Below are 18,665 nucleotides of genomic sequence, written 5' to 3' on the forward strand. Positions count from 1 at the left end.
TAATTCTGTGTATACAAATTACTAAATGATAAAATTCCCATTTTGTTTATTATAAGACACAAAGGCTTCCACCTTCGGGCACAGCTTACTGAATATTACATTGCGCAGTAGTAACCAGTGAATTCGATCACGTGAAAAGGAAAGATTGCAAACATTACATCAGAATATATATGGCACATCAGTTCAAGCGAGGTAATTTATCTGAACGTCATTAAGGAGAATTTAAGTCCGGTCAACAACTGAATTGCAAGATCCGAAAGTAAAATTCAAGCATCTGGAAAACAATTCGTGACTCGTGACGTATCAAAAACTGCCGGTCTTTAGCACACCTATTACGCTAAGGGCTTAATTTTTGTGAAATTTCCATTAAATAGTTAATAATGCCAAAGTCATAGATGTAACTGTTGGAAAGATGCGAATTAAACTCGACATCGTTAGGCTATCGCAAAATGATTGCATTAAAATTGACCCGTATACAAAATTTGATACTTAAACAAAATTTTATTAAAGGTAATGAAAGTTTTAGTTGCTGGTTTTTTCAAAACGGGCACCAAATCAACGGTGGCCGCCCTTAAGGATTTCGAGTATAAAGTACAGTATATAATGACAAATATTGGAAGAAATTACTCAATGCTGGAGGCCATGTTGGAAGGTTTTAGAGAAATGTACAAAAACGTCAGAGCAATCAGTCGTAAATCGCATGTGGCCCTTTGGCCAAAAAGGTTGGACACCCCAGTACTAAACCATTGTTCATTTGGTGAAATACGTATTCAATACGAATAGTAACCTCCTTGAAGTCAATCAAACACCTTTAATATTGAATTTTTTAATATTTTATTCAACTCTTTTCGTAATTAAAGCGATATAAGGAATTGTCTGATCAATGCAACCACATTAGCAAGCTTTCAAAAATCGACTGACATTCACTCAAGGTTTCTATTAAAGAGGTTGGAAATTCTTGTATGGGTTCCGTGACAAGACCAAGTTTGCTTGTTGACAACTACTAGTTGAAAAGTAATGCAATTTGTTGTAATTTTCTTGTCAATTTATTGTCCTATAGTTTAAAGGAAGTTTAGCATGAGCATTCTAGCCTATAAAGGTCAGCAGCCCACTCACCTTTCGGTGAAATTTATTACACTACTTGAGAAGTTTTCCGAAAAGTCCACTTCTAAACAGCCTGTACACACCAAAGCAACCTAAACCGAGTAAAAGGCCTAGTTCAATCAAAAACTCTTTTTTCATTTGAAGAAATGCAGGGTGTTTTTTCATCAATTCATCCACAATAACTCCCCCCACGTTTTCCCAGGGAAAGGGTTTTTCCGGAACTTTTTTTCCAAGGAAATTGCATAATGGTTCCCAACCTTCTTCTACGTTATAAACCAAGAGTTTATCGCGGGGAGCGTTCTACACAGCAAACGCAACAGCTTGTAATTATTTGACTCGAACATCCTTGATTTAACAAAATAAATTGAATCTCAGTTAAGGTTGTTTGGCATCACCTGCAAACAATATGCTTGGTGTTGACGAAAGTGTCTTCGCATTATAGTTTCATTGCTTGGTCTTACAGTAAAAGGGTTCTGTGATGCATGACCAGTCATGACGCCAGCTGTAAATAGAAACAAGTAGCGTAAAAAAGTAAGCAGAGCGTGCAAAAGGCCCGAGAATAGAGAAAACAATCTTAAACCCAGACATTCAAGTTTCCACAACACTTAGTGGTAAATGATCTTCATTGCACAAACATATATAACGGTTGTACGGAAGTAATGCCCTTCGAGTTATTAGTTAATATTTAACGTTTTCTATCATAGTCTCCAACACTTTGTTCTCAGAAACAATAAAACATTCAGAACAAAAATCAACTTATTGCCTTCAAGTCTTAAACTTGCTTGCAACCTCAGTTAAACTAGCACAGAAAATCTGTTAGTACTGCTGGTTTTACCATAATTTGTGTTGTGCTTGAATAATTTCCGACCAGTCGGGGTGATTAATGACAGTAACGAGAAAAGGTAGTTTTTTCTGACTTGTGCAATCTGACTGCTCCAGCTTTGGTACCACGAATTTTCGTTTCGAACGGTTAAAATTATCTGCAAATAATTTGGTAATATTATGTTTAAAGTACGTTAAAGGAGCAATCACCTCCGGCCCTTCGCTTTTAATTTGTCATCAAAGTTCGTATGGTTCCTTTTAGTCTAAGATAGTGTTATTAATGTCGACATAACATTACTTTTGCATCAGGAAATTCTTGCGAGATGTTTTCCCAAAACAAAAAAGCCGGGGTATCTATCACAACATCGACATCTTCATACATTTGCTTAAATTTTTGGAGGTTACTACCAGAAGTAAATATTTCGTTCCACTCATCGTAGTGATACCAGAAGTGGTCGATGTAATCGTACACGTTGTACCCAAGTTCCAGCATGGCTGCAGTCATTGACTTTGTGCCAGTTTTAGAAAAGCCTGCAATAATCACTTTCATACTTTTATGTTTAAAGGTTTCGACTTTACAAGACAAGCCTGCTGACAATAAACAATACAAAATAATACTCGGTTTAAGTCTCTACCATACTGCACAACATTATCATTTCACAAGGATTCAAATTTGTAATTAAAACTATTTAGTTTCTAGTGCCTGAACCAAGACACTAACTACTCTATTGTGTTTTTGATTGAAAGACTTCTGTACAAAGTCTGGTTAATTTAGCCTAATCGTTGTACCACTGCGCTGTCATGTTTACCCTGCGGGTGTGTAAACAAGTGCTGAGTTGTTCGCTAGCTCCAGATAAATATTTGACGCATTGCTGTAGCATATGCCGGAAACTGGGCGAAACGTATTGATTTCCGCCGAACTAGTAAACTCTCGAGTGATCAGTTTAGTGCGTGGACTTAACGCTTGCGTGAGTCTGTTTTTTTTTCAAACTTCCAACGACATGTTTTGTATTCCTGTGAAGGTAGCTGCATGCTCATAACTAGCGCTTGTTGATATATCCGTGTTTACACGTACGCTGCAGAATATACCTTTGACACCTTATGGTACAGATGCAACATGATCCACCCACAATAATTATCCGCTTCTTGCAAGCATGTGGTTTGAAACAACCTGTTAACCTACGCCATGATAATGTCAGTACGTTAAGACACAGCATTGACTAGGTGTCGTGAGATACACGGATATGGGTGTTTGAAAATTGATAATTTGCTTAAGCTCTGGAAATAATAGTTTTTGGTTGAAATATTTTCTGAAAACTCATTGATTATAACTTATGTCAGACCTACTTGTTTTTTCGGCGTAAGGTATTTGAAGTAGAGAAATCTCGAGCAGGGTAGAGAGAGATGTGCAATTTTCCTAAGCAACAGTTAGGCTAGACGTTTGGTGATGAAGGCTTTTGTGGTGTTTTTCAAGGTATGCCTTACAGAGAACAGCAGAAAAATGAAGGTTATAGTAGCTGGCTTTTCTAAAACTGGAACCAAAGCAACGGTGGCAGCGCTCATGGAGTTAGATTACAAAGTCTACGACTTTGTGGATCATTTCTGGTATCACGGCGATCGCTATTGCAGATGCGCCATCGTTTCTCTTCTGGGAAGAAATCAGCAAAGCTTTCCCGGAATGCAAATTATGTATGCCCATTCAATATCTTCAACACCAAAAAGGTAATGTTACTTTACCTCTCGTAACAATTAAGTTATGGTTAATGCAAATCATTCTCACAGTTCGCGATGAAGAAAGTTGGTACAGGAGTTGACGTTCCCAAATATTTCAACTGAAGAAGAATTGGATTTTTCAATTTATTCAAGTTCTTTCACCTACCGGGTGTAAGTTCTTTCGACTGTGTGAACTAATCTGTAAGCAACAGTTCATTTAAAAAAACTTATGAAAAAGTTGAAGGATACTGTATGCTATAGTCTTGAGGTTAATTTACAGTATGCCTACTACTTTTTGCAGTTTTCTGTTGTGTCGCGAATGCCGGTATTTTACTTCTTTAACACTAGAAGGACGGCAGTTTTTGTATACCTAGAAGGACGGAGTGTGTCAATTGGCGCAAAAGGTCAAAACGGCGCAAATCTAACGTTTTTTGTTGAGAAAACTGTGCTGTTGCTCCGAAAAAAACTACTTCTATCGCATGTCCGCTTTGTGCATTTTAATTAACAAAATCAATCGCATTGAAAATACAAGCACTCGTGCCTAAACACTTCTGTTTCACACAATTCCTTTTTCTTCTTGCACTCTTCCGGGACTTCTCTCCTGTTCTGGCGCATTGTCCCTACGAGGCTGCACTTCTTTTCCGCAAGTCGCAACGCCAGGTCAAGTGAGGTGAAAAAATTATCGCAAATGACATTGTAACCTCCTTGAAAAAGCGGAGCCATGAGTTTCAGTACAACGTCGGTGGGCACACTCACGTGGGGGCTCCTTGCGTCATCTTTTCCAACGTAAGGAAAACCGTTGAATAAATATTTATTTTCAACGTCAACTGCCAGCCAGAACTTTAGACCAAACTTGTCTGGTTTATTGGCCATATATTGGATGAACTTGCAGCGTGCCTTACACGGCAATAGTTGCTCATCCACAGTTATCTTCCACTGTGGAATGAATGCTTTTTGGCAGTTTGATATAAAACTGTTCCAAAGTTGTGAAGCGAGTGCAAATTTATCATGCAATAGATTCCTACGCCTTTCCGTCTTCAGATCGAAGCGAAGGAATCGTATGAGCTCCAGAAGCCTGTCTCTTGCCATGGTTTGGGAAAACATCGGACATCCCCACGACCTCCCCCACAAACTCTTCACAGGGAAGTTGCGCCCTCCTATCACGCCACGAGCAACCACCAAGCCGACGAATTCATCTAATTTATCTAACTAAGAAACTCTTACTACACTTACGCTTCGATAAACTTCAAAAATTCCGAAATTAGGCTGCGCTTGTGACGAAACTACTCTGTTTTGCGGAAAAGTCGACTTGCATAGTTTGTCGACACGTTTGTCACACCTCTGTGTTGGCAGCTGTGACCTAATTCGATAAACCTGTAATTATCAGCAGAAAGAAAACAATGCTCTCTATCGCGAGAACTGGTTTTTGTACTGTGAAGTAACAATGCGTCAATTGACGCACCCCGTCCTTCTAGGTCAGGGGCGGGCAACTTCTTCGGTCGGCGGGCCTGATATGAGAAAATGAAGTACTTGGCGGGCCGGATTCCTGAATAGATTGGAACGCAGCTTTGTCTTATTAATGTTCATGGTCGAAAATGTTTGCTCATAAATGTATGTAGACCCGAACAGAACAAGTAGATTTATGGCCATCTTTCTCAGGTTGGACTTATTCAGTGACGCAATACAGGGATTGCGGCAGAATGTGGCCGCAGGCCACATTATCATGTAAGACCGGAAACTGTCTGCGGGCCGCTCAAAATCCCGTCGCGGGCCGGATCCGGCCCGCGGGCCGTATGTTGCCCACCCCTGTTCTAGGTAGTGACCACGTTAATTATCTCTACCGGTAAAATAAAAACTTCATATTCATGGGTTAGTTACCTAACACTAATGTAGGAAAAGTCAGGAAATATCACGGTTTTGCGATGCACAACTTAAAAGCTATAGATGCACTTAGGTTGAAAATGCGTCAATTGACGCGCCCCGTCCTTCTAGTGTTAAAGACGCATCTTGTGGTGGAATTATCCAAAGACACCCCTTTGATGTAAAGTCACGCACGGAAGTGATGGAACAGCGCGTTTTCAGAAAGCACCAAGCCTATTGTTTGCAGGTATAACCTACTTTCTCTATGTAGTAGTAGTACCTACTACTTATGCTTCTCATCAAAACCTCGCAGTGCCGTGATGTTTACCTTTGCTTCACTAAACAGAATGCCCCAAAAGATAGATTAAATTATTACTGTATGACGTTAACCAACAATGGAAGCCTCTCTGTAAGTTCCTTGGAAAAGAGATTCCCAACAAGGTTTATCCCAACGAAGATCTGTTATAAACAAACTAATGAGAAATCATCAGGCAAGTATCAGAATGCAACGTGAAATACTCAACACTTTTTTATTTGTTATGACTCTTGGTGTGTATGGCTTCTGGAAGGTTTATTGAAGTGGGCATTGGAGTCATGTTTCACACATATTCTGGAGTTCTCTGGGTTAATGTTAACCTGCTACTGTATCGGTTCCACGACATATGACCGCGGGAAAATGACCGCGAACAAACTGACTGTGATGTAAATTGACCGCGAACAAACTAACCGGGAACAAATTGACCGGAATGAAAATTGACCGGGAGGTAAATTGACCGTGCAAGTGCTGAATTATTGTGTTTAAGTTGATGGTAGTATATGATATGTAAAGTAAATATTTGTTTGTAACTATTTCCTTTGCTTTTAACAAAATTTTTTTTTATTTCAATACACATTGAAACATTTATTGAAATAAACATAAATATTTCCGGAAATACGAGAAATACGAGTAACAACATTAAAAGAAGTTCACTGCAAAACACATATGACACTACATAATAAGGGCACTAAAATTTACACAAACTGTTATTTGACAAATCAGTCAACCTTGACTGTAATACACATACTTAATTGGCTGGGATTAAAGCTGATGCGCGACTAGATAGTGAATTAGAATTTTGACCTTTTGACGGCCAATTTGTCGCCGGTTAATTTGATCGCCGGCCAATTTATCGACGGTTAATTTCATCGCCGGCCAATTTACGTCACGGTTAATTTGATCGCCGGCCAATTTGTTGCCGGTCAGTTGTCCACTACCAGTTGTCGCCGGTGAGTTTGTTCACGGTCACTTCTCGTGATCCCTACTGTATCAGTTGGTATTTGAGTTTGATCATTGCGTGTGTGAATTGACTAATTATAAACATAGCACAAATTTGCTGTGTCCAAGAAACAACACATTTACGACATAAGCTCAGAATGTGAGTTCCGCAGCTCATGGATTTGATTATTTTAACATATTTTTGTATCCCCCTACCGTCATACAAGTGAGGTTCCATGACATTTGACCGCGGGAAATCGACCGCGAACAAACTCACCGGGGACAACTGACCGTGATGTAAATTGACCGCGAACAAACTAACCGGGAACAGACTGACCGGAATGAAAATTGACCGGGAGGTAAATTGACCGTGCAAGTGCTGAATTATTGTGTTTAAGTTGATGGTAGTATATGATATGTAAAGTAAATATTTGTTTGTAACTATTTCCTTTGTTTTTAACAAAAATTTTTTTTCATTTCAATACACATTGAAACATTTATTGAAATAAACAGAAATATTTCCGGAAATACGAGAAATACGAGTAACAACATTAAAAGAAGTTCACTGCAAAACACATATGACACTACATAATAACTTAATAAGGGCACTAAAATTTACACAAACTGTTATTTGACAAATAAGGAAGTTTATTGCGCAAATTGTAGGTTGTGGGCGATGCCTCTGAGAAAATCTAATATGTCACGGTTTGCAAAATCTTCAACGATGGTTTGAAGTCGCGCATCCAAATCCTTGTATTTTCTCCTTTTGGCAGGAGGCCCTACACCCTACAAGGGGCCAACAAACCCTACGAGTGGCAACCTTGACTGCAATACACATACTAAATTGGCTGGGATTAAAGCTGATGCGCGACTAGATAGTGAATTAGAATTTTGACCTTTTGACGGCCAATTTGTCGCCGGTTAATTTGATCGCCGGCCAATTTATCGACGGTTAATTTCATCGCTGGCCAATTTACGTCACGGTTAATTTGATCGCTGGCCAATTTGTTGCCGGTCAGTTGACCACTACCAGTTGTCGCCGGTGAATTTGTTCACGGTCATTTCACGTGATCCCTACAAGTGAGGCGTCATGGACAACATGCAATGAACATTTCATTGATAGATGACAACACACCGGGAAGCTTGCTCACAGATAATAATCATGTAGTTTTTTGTTCATAAAACAACTGCGATTCTTAAGCCCTGAGTTACAAATTTCCAACAGATTCGGTTTTAGTTTATGACAGTTGAGAAGTTACCGTACGCCAAAACATTTGTGCAATTTTCTGCAACTCGGTATGAGTTGGTAGGTTGTGATCCACTGCTATATCGTTTCGTCACAGATTTTATTTGCTTGATTAATAACTTCAACTAATACGATCATTGAGCTTTACTATTTGAAACAGGGGATAGCTTTACACTAGGTAACTAAACAGCAATCATTATATTTATTAGTAGGGCAATAACGTGGGCAGGTTACGGTTAATACAGACTATAAACTACACCTGAAAGTAACCACTCAATTTCAAATGACGAAGGCAATGCAAGCTGCACTTTGATGTTACCAGAGTTGGGCAGTCGGTACATTCAAAGTACCGGTACTTGGCAAAAAATGTACCGATGGTTCCGGTATTCGGTACTATTTAAAAAAAGTAGTTCGGTACCGGTACTTTTTGTATAAAAGATGTTGCTGCAAATGCAATGTTTACCGCTATTATCCCCCGGTAAAGGTTACTCCAGGTCAAAACATACGTGACGTTAATCGCTTGCAATTTTACTTGACATTTCTAGATTAAAAAAGATCAACAAATGCTAAAATTAGTATTAACTATTAAGGATTAATTAACATGTATTTTTGAACGTTCAAACGTGAACATTTTGAACAACAACTGAACATTCTGGTAAAGTATTTTTGAAAAATAATTCGTGGTTAGGTATTTGTCGGCAAAAGAAAATCGCAAAACGTATCAGTGTTTGGCCATCATTGTGACGTAGATGAAGGCTCTTGTTATGTCATAGATTAGTGAAGGTGCTTGGAAACATGCTGCCCCTATTGCTCTCCTTGCGCAGTAGTCAATTGAAGTAAGAAGTGTGGATCATAGGAGTTCAATCTATGTCCAACTAGGTGTCATGTGAAAAAATAGCAACGTGAAGCATTGGAATTGAATACATTACGATTGTTAACATAAAAAATCTGGTAGCCCAATCATTTGCGTCCATGAAGTTACGTTATCCTTTGAACGGCACAGGCTACCCGTCAAACTGGTACTGTACTGGTCGCCGTGGTTGGGGTATAGGCTGTCACCTATCAATCAAGTTATTGGCAGCTTCTGTAACAGTTACATACATGATATACAGAAAGTACTGCTAAATTTATGAATTTGCGCATATTGTGTATGATTAATTACCTATGACATCACAACAACCTTCATCTACGTCACACTTAAGGTCAATTTTACTATTTTCTTTTGCTTATAATTACCTACGAAAGAACTATTTTACCAGAATTTTCTGTGAGCAGTGTTCTTTCATATAAGATTAAATTGCTTTTGAATTTGCCCCTTTAAGTTAAATAGTATATTTCCATGATGTTCTTTCATTTATACCCACTATTAAGCAGTTATAGTCCCTGGTCGCAATATTCAGAAACATTTCCAATAAAACTATGCTAATTGAAGTCTACTAGCGTAGAAAGTATAAGAAAATGTATATTCATTAGGGATGTGCCGCGAGGAAGATTATTCGGGTTCGTGCGAACCCGAATATCATGAAGGTCGACACGAACGAATCTCGAATCTATTCGTATTAGAACCAAACAATAAAATTTCCACCAAAAGTTGTCAAGTCTTGCTTCTAAAATGACGTAATCGATAAACAAATCGCTCACTTTGGAAAAATAGTGTTTAAAAAACGATCGAAAAAACAAAATCGTTCGGAAAACGACCTTCATTGTAAGTAGGCCTACTGCTGACTCTAGTATAGCATTGTCGGGAAACTAAATCATCATTTTTTACGAAAGTCAGTAAATTTATAAGTAATATTGTATTCGGGTTCGCCATTGTTGGTATTCGTGTTCGCCCGAATCTTCCATAAAGGCGATATTCGGCGAATCTATTCGGGTTTGGGTTCGTATCGGCCCATCCCCAGTGTTCGTTATTGATTCATCGGGAACTCATGGGGAAAGGAACGAAGAGTAAAAGGAAACATAGCTGGGACGAGATCTGTTTCTTATGTTTTTGTTTGCGAATAGCATTTCTTTGCTTAGGTTGTGAGCTGGGACAGGTTAGCTTGGTTAGCTACTGATGCTACAAAACGGTTGCACCAGTACACGTTAGAAAGCGAAGTGTGCAATTTTTGCCTTCAGTGCAGTTTACGATCAGGTCTGCTATTTTGCTAGGCTACGTTTAGGCCTACAGTTATTTTTTGAATTTGGTCATAAACATTAATCTGTACACGATTGTACCATTCACACAAACAGCTACTAGCGTTGGTTTATGATTTTCTAAAGAGTTTTTTCCCTTTTGGCAATGACTGTTGGCGAAATGTTCACCGCAAGCACACTCGTTATGTGAAGTGCTGACTTTGTCGTTCAACAACAAAGATAACGTTTTAAAACGACTGTCCAAAAGCAAGTTGGCCTTATATCAAAGAGTAATCGTCTGTAAATATGCTAGTGAAAGGATTTGTACTAATATGTAATGGTGAAGCAGTTATTGCCATAAATAAGTGACAAAAACGCAAATTCATCGCTTCATAATGATAAAAAAGGCGATTCTGATTACGTCACAATAAAAGAAACAATTGAGATGAGTCAGGTATATGGATGAAGTATAAATAGAATTTATTCTGTGACAGACAAGTAGAGTAATAGGTATTATCATAGCGAACTTAAATTTATAACAGGAACATTTTGCTGCCTTAAATAAGCCTCAACTAGCTAAACGTTGGTGTATTTTCACTGGTAAATGTAGGCTAGATGCTAGCGTACAGTACAGTTCAGTTATGGCTATTGTCTCTACACTAAACCAGTAGGCTACAGGTAACTGCGGTAAAACAAGAATACTTTACCAGGTTATGTGCTGCCATCTGTGACGTTCCAATGCTTAAAATAAATATTCCCTGCTGTTATTCACCTACCTATGGAGACGTATTCCTTCCAAACGCGTTAGCTAGCCTACCATACCTAATACAAACATCAGGCAAATCGGTTTTATATTGTGACGTCATAATGACTGCGGTCTCTGTCATAATAGGTGAAATTTGCAATACAATTTTAGCCAATGACTGCTAAACCACTAGATTATTAAAAATCCTTTTCCCAGTATGTTAACTGACAACTACTCTTTGATTTAACGCTAATAAAATGTATTACTTATAGATTCCCCTACAATCAAAATCATTGAAGAAACTGTTATTTTTACGATTAATTAGGGATTATTAACAAAAAAATGATCAGGTAAAGATTTTCCATTCCATGTTACGCTGTATTTGGTAGGGTATCGTCTTGTGTTAAATTCATTATTTGATCTCTACAATGCATTGCCTTTGATTAAGACCTGAGTGGTCACAAATAACTTTGCACTACTACTTGAGATAAATATCCATTTTAACAAACCATTTGACAGGTTTTAGTAAGAACTTTGTGGACATGAAAGTTGTTGTGGCCGGTTTCGCAAAGACTGGTACGAAGTCAATGCAGGCTGCACTCATAGAGCTAGATTACAAAGTGTATGATTCTGTCGATCACTTTTGGTATCATGGCAATCAATGGATGAAAATCTTTACCACTGGTGGCTGTATCGAAGATTTTAAGGCGATGTATGAAAATATTGATGCAGTTACAGATTTTCCAGCTTGTTTATTTTGGGAAGAAATTAGCAGCGTTTTTCCGGAATGCAAGGTACGCATATACACAGTACAGTATACTTGCTTTCGAACATTTCACATAACACTAAAAGAACCTCGCACATTGACGTTTGCTATTTTTTAGATAATTCTTACAGTCCGTGATGAAGATAGTTGGTGCAAAAGCCAGACTGCTCAAATATCTGAAATGAAAAATAACCGAACGTTTCAACTGATGCAAATTCTTTCACCAACCGGATGGAAGTTTTTTCGATTTTTGCAATTGCTATGTAAGAAATAGCGCCGAACAGTTGTATGTAATGTTTGTATAAGCATTAGTACAAAACTGGTTAACGTTTTTTTTTCATGAATAATACTTTTGTATTCTGTAGTTGCATGTTGCTACGGCATATGCCTAAGGCACCCGTTTGATTACGAAATTCGCAACAAAATGGTGAATGTACAACCGTTTCGTCGCCATCAAACTTACTGCTTGCAGGTAATAAAGGACTTTATGAAAACACTATTTGCAATAAATAGTGTTTTACATCCGTTTTCATAATTTATAGGTTGTTTTTAGCATAGATTAAATGATATTATGGTTGAAACGAGGCAAAGCACATTCAAGGTTTATATCCACTTATATACGTAGCCTAGTTGTTTAGTTAATTGCGGATACTTTTAATCTTTTCAAGTTGTATCCAGAAAATATTTTTTACGACAAGCGCAACCCTTCGGTCATAGCAAAATTTACCCAAATAATGGCGAAAAGTCGTCAAAACTCCCCACTTTGAAACGTAGTGTTAGAGTACGCATATAATTTATAACTTACAAATGTCTAACTTGTTTCATGTTTAAATTTTCATTAACTATTTTATACAGCATGCACCAAAAGATAGGTTGTTGGTTTATCATATCAATGAAGGCTGGGAACCTCTGTGTAAATTTCTTGGTAAAGAAATTCCCAACAAAGCTTTTCCTCATCAGAACAAAGGGGCAACAATTGTAGCAAAACTGATGAAAACTCACCCTTCCTTAATTCGAATGCAACGAGAAATGCTCGTCAGTTTGTCAGTTCTTGTGGGTCTGGGAGCGTTCAGCGCCTACAAGCTGTATACGTCAGAAAAATGGGGGCTGTTTCCAAGTCTTTTTGATGCTTTCAGTAAGCTCAAATGGTGGTGAACGTTTTATCCAGCCTACCTGGTTTGCTGTTGTATCATTGAGTGGTTTTCTTTCTTCTGTGTCGATTTTATTGTCCTGTGTTAAATTATTATTAGCCCATATTTCTATGGAGATGTTATGCAGACCTAATGATACTATTATGAGTGATGCACTTCGTTTGTATACTATCAAACGCTTTGTTATACTTTGGTTCTTGTTTAGTAAGCGTCGCGTTTCAATTGCTTCCGTATAATGTAAAGTTGTCACCACAACGTACATAGCTCAGTCTACTTTTTGCAGTGATATTGAAAGCGGTACTCGTTTTGAAGTGATTCTATAACACAACAACACTGTCAGCTTAGTTAACGTGCTGTGATGCTCAACTATAGCTTAAGCGGTGTAAGGGAAGTGTTCTTTGAAGTTACATTAACGAACTTTCTGCTGTTAAACTGAAAGGCCGACCGTCAAGTTGAAATATAGCGCAACGAAAAGGACATTGTGCTATATTGTTGTTGAGTTGTTCCTGATCTATGGCTAACTTAGTATTATTTTATTGGTGAATAACGGCAATACCGTGACCCGGAGAGACGTCTCAAAAGGCGTCTGTATGCTTCCTTTGTGTGAAAGCAATTACCGTAGCAGTTAGCTGGTTACAAAGCAGAACCTAACTAAAACTGGATTGAAAGCATGTAAAATGAGTATGAAAAAAATTCTGCTTTTGACATTTGGTTTTTGTAGGAATGTGAGATAGACTTCAAAGAGTGTAGGCTGTTTACTTTTATCTAATTTTGGGTATAATATAATAGCAAGTTATTTTGTATCTGGTTTTCATGCGAAAAATCCATCGTCGTAGAGCTATTTATATTCAACATCTTGCACGTTTTTAGGATTTTGGAAGTAATTTGTGTTTTAGACCTTTGTTTTCGTCGGTCCGGCACGACTGCACGAGAGCATGTGTTTTTAAGTCGGTTGAAACGACAACGGTTAGGCTATCACTGTTGTATCATACCTCAAAACAAAAATGTACGGCACAATACGTATATTACAATTAGAACTTGATTAGCATTATTATGAAAGAATCCACCTGCTTAATTTAGAAGTTAAGGTTTGCGTGAATAATTGCAAAACGGAAAATGAGGCATCTTAAGTAGGCTACTGCAAGTTACTCATTGAGACATATAATAAGCTAGGTAGCTGCCGGTAGATTATGGATTAAAGTTTCAGCTAATAAAGCCGAGTATTTAGGCTACCCTTTAACAATTGTGATCAACCAAAGAAGTTGTTAACGTTGCTGATGACGATTAGCTTTACCGAATGGTTTCTTTGGAAACCAGGTCAGAAGCTGAGTTAGTCGTTACGTATGTTTTTGATTTTGTCACAAACAAGTTTTGCGACTACGCAGTTCGAATAACCTGCGGACATATAAATTTAGATTTTAAAGCTTGCTTCAATTGTCTTAAAGCAAACAAAACTAAATATATGCTATGTCTACACAGCCCACTAAGTATTAGCTTACCGTACTTCATATCGCCTCAGTAGCAGCAGGTGAATGTATGTAACTGGTTGTATCAAAGTAGTTGGACTTCAATGTATTTGCGAATGGATAAATGTAGGCAGCTTCATGCTCAGAATGCAACTGGATAGTTTATTGAAAAAGGTTAATGTACCAGAGCAGTTGAAATGTGTGGCTAGATAACTGTTCAAATTTCTTCCTTAAAATTACGGCATAACTTTGCTGCTTATACTAGTAGAACTTTTTACATACTGCTAAATAAAACGATTTGCTTCAATACATTAGTTAGTATGATATACAGCACTTTTGTGATAAAACGTAATGTCATGATTTGTCGATTTCGACAAACTTTGTCTGATTAATTTCTAACGAATTGATCGCGAGTTTCGTGGCTGGTGGCGTTGTCTCAGACAAACGATTATGTGAATCCATAAACCATATAACGGCAGATGTTTATCTTAAGATTACTGCAAAAATGAAAGTTGTAGTAGCTGGGTATGCAAAAACTGGTACGAAGTCAATGCAGGCTGCACTCATAGAGCTAGGTTACAAAGTGTATGATTCTGTCGATCATTTTTGGTATCATGGCAACCAGTGGAACAAAATCTTCACCGCTGGTGGCTGTATCGAAGATTTTAAGGCGATGTATGAAGACGTAGATGCCGTCACAGATTTTCCAGCTTGTATATTCTGGGAAGAAATTAGTAGCGTGTTTCCAGACTGCAAGGTTACAAATAGGCTACCTGCTTTTAAAGTTTCGAGAAGTAACAACTAAAAAATCAAAACAGAAAATCGTTTTAGATAATACTGACAGTCCGCGACGAAGAAAGTTGGTGCAAAAGCTGGCACGGGCAGATACGTGAAGCAAAAAGTAACTTGATCTTTCAACTGATGCAAGTTCTTTCCCCTACTGGATGGAAACTTTTTCGATCTTCTCAGCTTACATGTAAGAAATACAAATTATTATACAGTAGGCTACTAATGCACTTAGAATTACTATGAAATAGTTTAGGTTTTCAACAATAATGCTTGCGTATGTATCTCATTTTTTGCATAAGCTATTTTAATCCTATAAACTGCAGGTCCAAAAACAGGTTGGTCTTAAATCAAAGAGCAGTTGCCAGTATTTGTTAGTTGCCGTACCGGAGAAAGAATTTTTAATAATATGTTGCGGTTAAGCAGTTACGACTGAAAATGTATCGCAAGTTTGGCCTCTTCTATGAAGAAGATAACCGTCATGATGACGTCATATTGTTAAAACAACATGCTAGATTAGATGACTGAGGTTTGTATTAGGTACAAATGATAGTTAGTAGTAGTAGGTTAACGCGTTTTGGATGAAATACGTTTCCATAGGTAGGTGATTATTAGCAGTTAATGGTTATTTTCAGCAAAGGAATGTCACAAATGATAGTATGTTTACTCAGTGGTGGCCTTAGCTTTGGCAGGCCCGAGGCGAGATATGGCGCGACTCAAGCTTGCAGGTTCCAGAATTACAAGAGAGGGAGCAATGCATCCTAAGGGGGTCCGAGGGCATGTTCACCTGGAAATTTTTGAATTTACATGGTCTAAAATGCATAAAACGTTTCCTTTCTTTTAAAAAACAAACTGCCTCATATTTGTTTGTGCATTTCTTTGCAGTTTTTCGCTCCGTAACTTATACACCTGTCCTATGCCTCACAAGTTCTCATACCTTTCATTTTTTTGTTGCTTTCGAGAACTTAATATCTTAGCGGTTTGCCAACAGAGAACACAACTTTTTCTTCGTATTGTGAAGATGTCTTAACATGTGAGCGTTTGAGCATCGCGCTATGTGAAAGTGTAGCGCTCCGCTTGTCGCAGCTATCACCATAGTCAGTACCACAAATAAAAAGTTACTTCCACCGAACACTTTATGACGTAGAAGTTATAGAAACATGTACGTCGTATAAATAAGCACTTTAGTTTAAATTATGTTACTTGAGAAATTGTGTTTATGGTATAGTCACAAGGCTCAAGCTTCTGTAAATGTGTCGACAGTAATAAAATGCAGGCTTATACAATTTCCTGTCTTATGGAATGATGTGCTCGATTTTCATGGTACAAGTACAAACGTTCACCTGTATCACCTCTTCTATTCTAACTTGGACTTTCATCTGCCTAGTACTCAAGTCTGTATCTCGTGATGTTATTCTAGTCTTTAGTGGAATTGGAATATACAGTATTACGATGTCAATTAAATAAATATTAATATACACATATTGTGTTTAGCTGAATGTAAGTTTAATAAGACAAGAATTCTAGCTGAGGAAGATTTCACGACCAATAGATATGAAACTCATTTAGACAACTAGAACAACTCAAACTATAACCACGTCTTCATGAAGTACAAGTAAAATTCAATACCTGCGGAAGCAAACCAAAGATTACAACTTCGTAAACGCACAACTGCTTACAACCTTTGAAATGTGAACTGACCACACCTCTTTGGTTGTAACTAGCCAGTGGCAGGCGAGGATCATCTCCGCTACAAAAGTAATCTCAAAACAGGAGGGGACCAATTCACACAAAAGTTCGATTTACACAACTTCCCTATTCTACATACAGTTCATACAACTAATTAGCATGAATCAGTGAATAACTCCTGTCCAGAAAAAGTGCGACTAGTTAACCATACTATGCTTAACTAGTCGCATATAATGTTTGTTATTTTAGACTATTCGTATACAATGTTTGTTTTTAGAGCGCGTATACAGAAATAAGGGAAAACCATTCTAGAATGTTTTGTATTATTTATAACCAAACAACTAAATGCGTTCTTCGGATGGGACACTTTGGTTAAAACCTTTGAATTTCGTTGTTTGTTGCAGTTGCATTAAGCCCTGGAATAAGTATACGGCATCCCTTCGACTATTCCATTCGTAGCAAGATGGTGGATATACGAGTATTTAAGACGCATCAAACGTACTGTTTACAGGTAAAGATAAACAAACTTCAGGGAAAAACGCAATTATAAGTAAACTATATATCATCGTTTCACTCGACTTATTTTATATATTTATGGCGTGCTGGTAGCCTATATCGTATATAAATGACTATATTCAGTGAGGATGTTTTTATTTTTCTGTTTCCCATTCTAGCAGAATATAATCCCAATATTTAATGCTCTTTGCAGAACGCACCAAAAGACAGGTTGCTGGTTTATCGCATCAGCGAAGGCTGGGAACCTCTGTGCAAGTTCCTTGGAAAAGAAATTCCCGAGAAGGAATTTCCTCACGAAAACAAAGGAGCAACATTGATCGCTAAACTAATGAAAACTCATCCTGCTACTATTCGAATTCAACGCGAAATGTTTGTCACTTTATCCATATTAGGCTGTATGGGAGTGTATGGGATCTACAAGTTGTGTGCAAATGGGCGTTGGAGGTTGTGTCAAGATTTCTTCCAACGTTTTTTGATTAAATGAAATGACAACTAAAGTATGGCCAAACGCATAGGCGTCGATTCCGGGGGGGAGGGGGGGGCTCGGGCGGTTAAATCGTTCAACGTTTGGCCTTTGAGAACTGATGCATCGGTTGTATATCATCTGAGTGACAGTAGTTGAGTGACATAATTATGACATAAATTATCCATTCGAGTGACATAATTAACCCTAACCCATTACTGTAGTTTGAACAGTACTTACCAATGTGTCACTCAAATGAACTTTCACTCAGTTGATCAACTACCAACGGATCACAATAACGGATGATGGCAAAAACATTACGAAAATAGTTTTGGCGATGTTTGAAAATTTGTTAACAGCTTTTACACAATGTCAATGAAAAATGTCATTTGGTTGTAACTTAGTATCGACTTATGATTACTAAAACTAAACGACGACTAAACTTCTGATTAATAAAATGTTTTAACTCTTGGTATCTTACCGTATTGACGAGTCGTATTTTATCGACGTAATGTTGCGTGGTTACTGGTTAACGATGGGCAATCAGTTTAGCAGTAGACCAAAGCCAAAAAGCTGCTCTTAAAACTTACTCCAAAGATTTGAACTGTTTAATAAAGCCAAACGTTTATTTCCCATACATAATTAAAGCTATATACAGGCCTAATTAAATTAACAAAACGAAAGAATAATTTGCTTCTAAGATTTTTGCGAAGGAAGTTGCCATGTTCTCAGATAGCGTCTTCAGTGGGTTAGTTCACTTCATAAAAGGCATTGTGATAATGCATTACATGTAATGAACACATAACAACGATAACGTTGTGCAGATCTTCCGATCTCACATTGGGGAAACCTCCAACTTTCAATTGGCCCCCATATTTTTTTCATTTTCTTTCCAAAAATCGACGCCTATGGCTAAACGTGTTATTATTTTGGTTCATTTTAAGGACCATCTCTCCGTAGATATTTGA

General features: G+C 37.8%; 3 protein-coding genes across 3 annotated transcripts; 2 read left to right on the forward strand and 1 right to left on the reverse strand.

Moving 5' to 3' along the window:
- Nucleotides 1–810: 810 nt before the first annotated feature.
- Nucleotides 811–2,544, reverse strand: LOC143459527 (uncharacterized). Its single transcript, XM_076956730.1, has 4 exons — nt 2,225–2,544; nt 1,940–2,084; nt 1,500–1,606; nt 811–1,404 (listed from the first exon to the last, which is right to left on the reverse strand). Exons 1-4 carry the CDS (start codon nt 2,474–2,476, stop codon nt 1,138–1,140), a joined length of 771 nt encoding a protein of 256 aa, XP_076812845.1. The 5' UTR covers nt 2,477–2,544; the 3' UTR covers nt 811–1,137.
- Nucleotides 2,545–11,064: 8,520 nt separating this feature from the next.
- Nucleotides 11,065–13,256, forward strand: LOC143460072 (uncharacterized). The gene is made up of 5 exons (XM_076957441.1): nt 11,065–11,210; nt 11,380–11,654; nt 11,745–11,889; nt 11,992–12,098; nt 12,482–13,256. The coding sequence occupies exons 2-5, from the start codon at nt 11,403–11,405 to the stop codon at nt 12,779–12,781; spliced, it is 804 nt and encodes a 267-aa protein (XP_076813556.1). The 5' UTR covers nt 11,065–11,210; nt 11,380–11,402; the 3' UTR covers nt 12,782–13,256.
- A 145-nt stretch (nt 13,257–13,401) lies between these two features.
- Nucleotides 13,402–17,734, forward strand: LOC143460073 (uncharacterized). The gene is made up of 4 exons (XM_076957442.1): nt 13,402–15,000; nt 15,075–15,219; nt 17,123–17,229; nt 17,428–17,734. The coding sequence occupies exons 1-4, from the start codon at nt 14,749–14,751 to the stop codon at nt 17,716–17,718; spliced, it is 795 nt and encodes a 264-aa protein (XP_076813557.1). The 5' UTR covers nt 13,402–14,748; the 3' UTR covers nt 17,719–17,734.
- The last annotated feature ends 931 nt before the right edge of the window (nt 17,735–18,665 follow it).

This window comes from Clavelina lepadiformis, chromosome 5 (assembly GCF_947623445.1).
Source record: "Clavelina lepadiformis chromosome 5, kaClaLepa1.1, whole genome shotgun sequence".
Lineage (NCBI taxonomy): Eukaryota > Metazoa > Chordata > Ascidiacea > Aplousobranchia > Clavelinidae > Clavelina > Clavelina lepadiformis.

Excerpts from the sequence above, each read along its gene's own strand:
- LOC143460073 (XM_076957442.1), top strand. The coding sequence starts at position 14,749 with ATGAAAGTTGTAGTAGCTGGGTATGCAAAAACTGGTACGAAGTCAATG. Across the intron at positions 15,001-15,074 it reads GCGTGTTTCCAGACTGCAAG|ATAATACTGACAGTCCGCGA; the intron begins GTTACAAATAGG and ends AAATCGTTTTAG. Across the intron at positions 17,230-17,427 it reads ATCAAACGTACTGTTTACAG|AACGCACCAAAAGACAGGTT; the intron begins GTAAAGATAAAC and ends TGCTCTTTGCAG.
- LOC143460072 (XM_076957441.1), top strand. The coding sequence starts at position 11,403 with ATGAAAGTTGTTGTGGCCGGTTTCGCAAAGACTGGTACGAAGTCAATG. Across the intron at positions 11,890-11,991 it reads TCGATTTTTGCAATTGCTAT|TTGCATGTTGCTACGGCATA; the intron begins GTAAGAAATAGC and ends TGTATTCTGTAG. Across the intron at positions 12,099-12,481 it reads ATCAAACTTACTGCTTGCAG|CATGCACCAAAAGATAGGTT; the intron begins GTAATAAAGGAC and ends TATTTTATACAG.
- LOC143459527 (XM_076956730.1), bottom strand. The coding sequence starts at position 2,476 with ATGAAAGTGATTATTGCAGGCTTTTCTAAAACTGGCACAAAGTCAATG. Across the intron at positions 2,085-2,224 it reads AAGAATTTCCTGATGCAAAA|ATAATTTTAACCGTTCGAAA; the intron begins GTAATGTTATGT and ends AATTATTTGCAG. Across the intron at positions 1,405-1,499 it reads ACCAAGCATATTGTTTGCAG|AACGCTCCCCGCGATAAACT; the intron begins GTGATGCCAAAC and ends TTTGCTGTGTAG.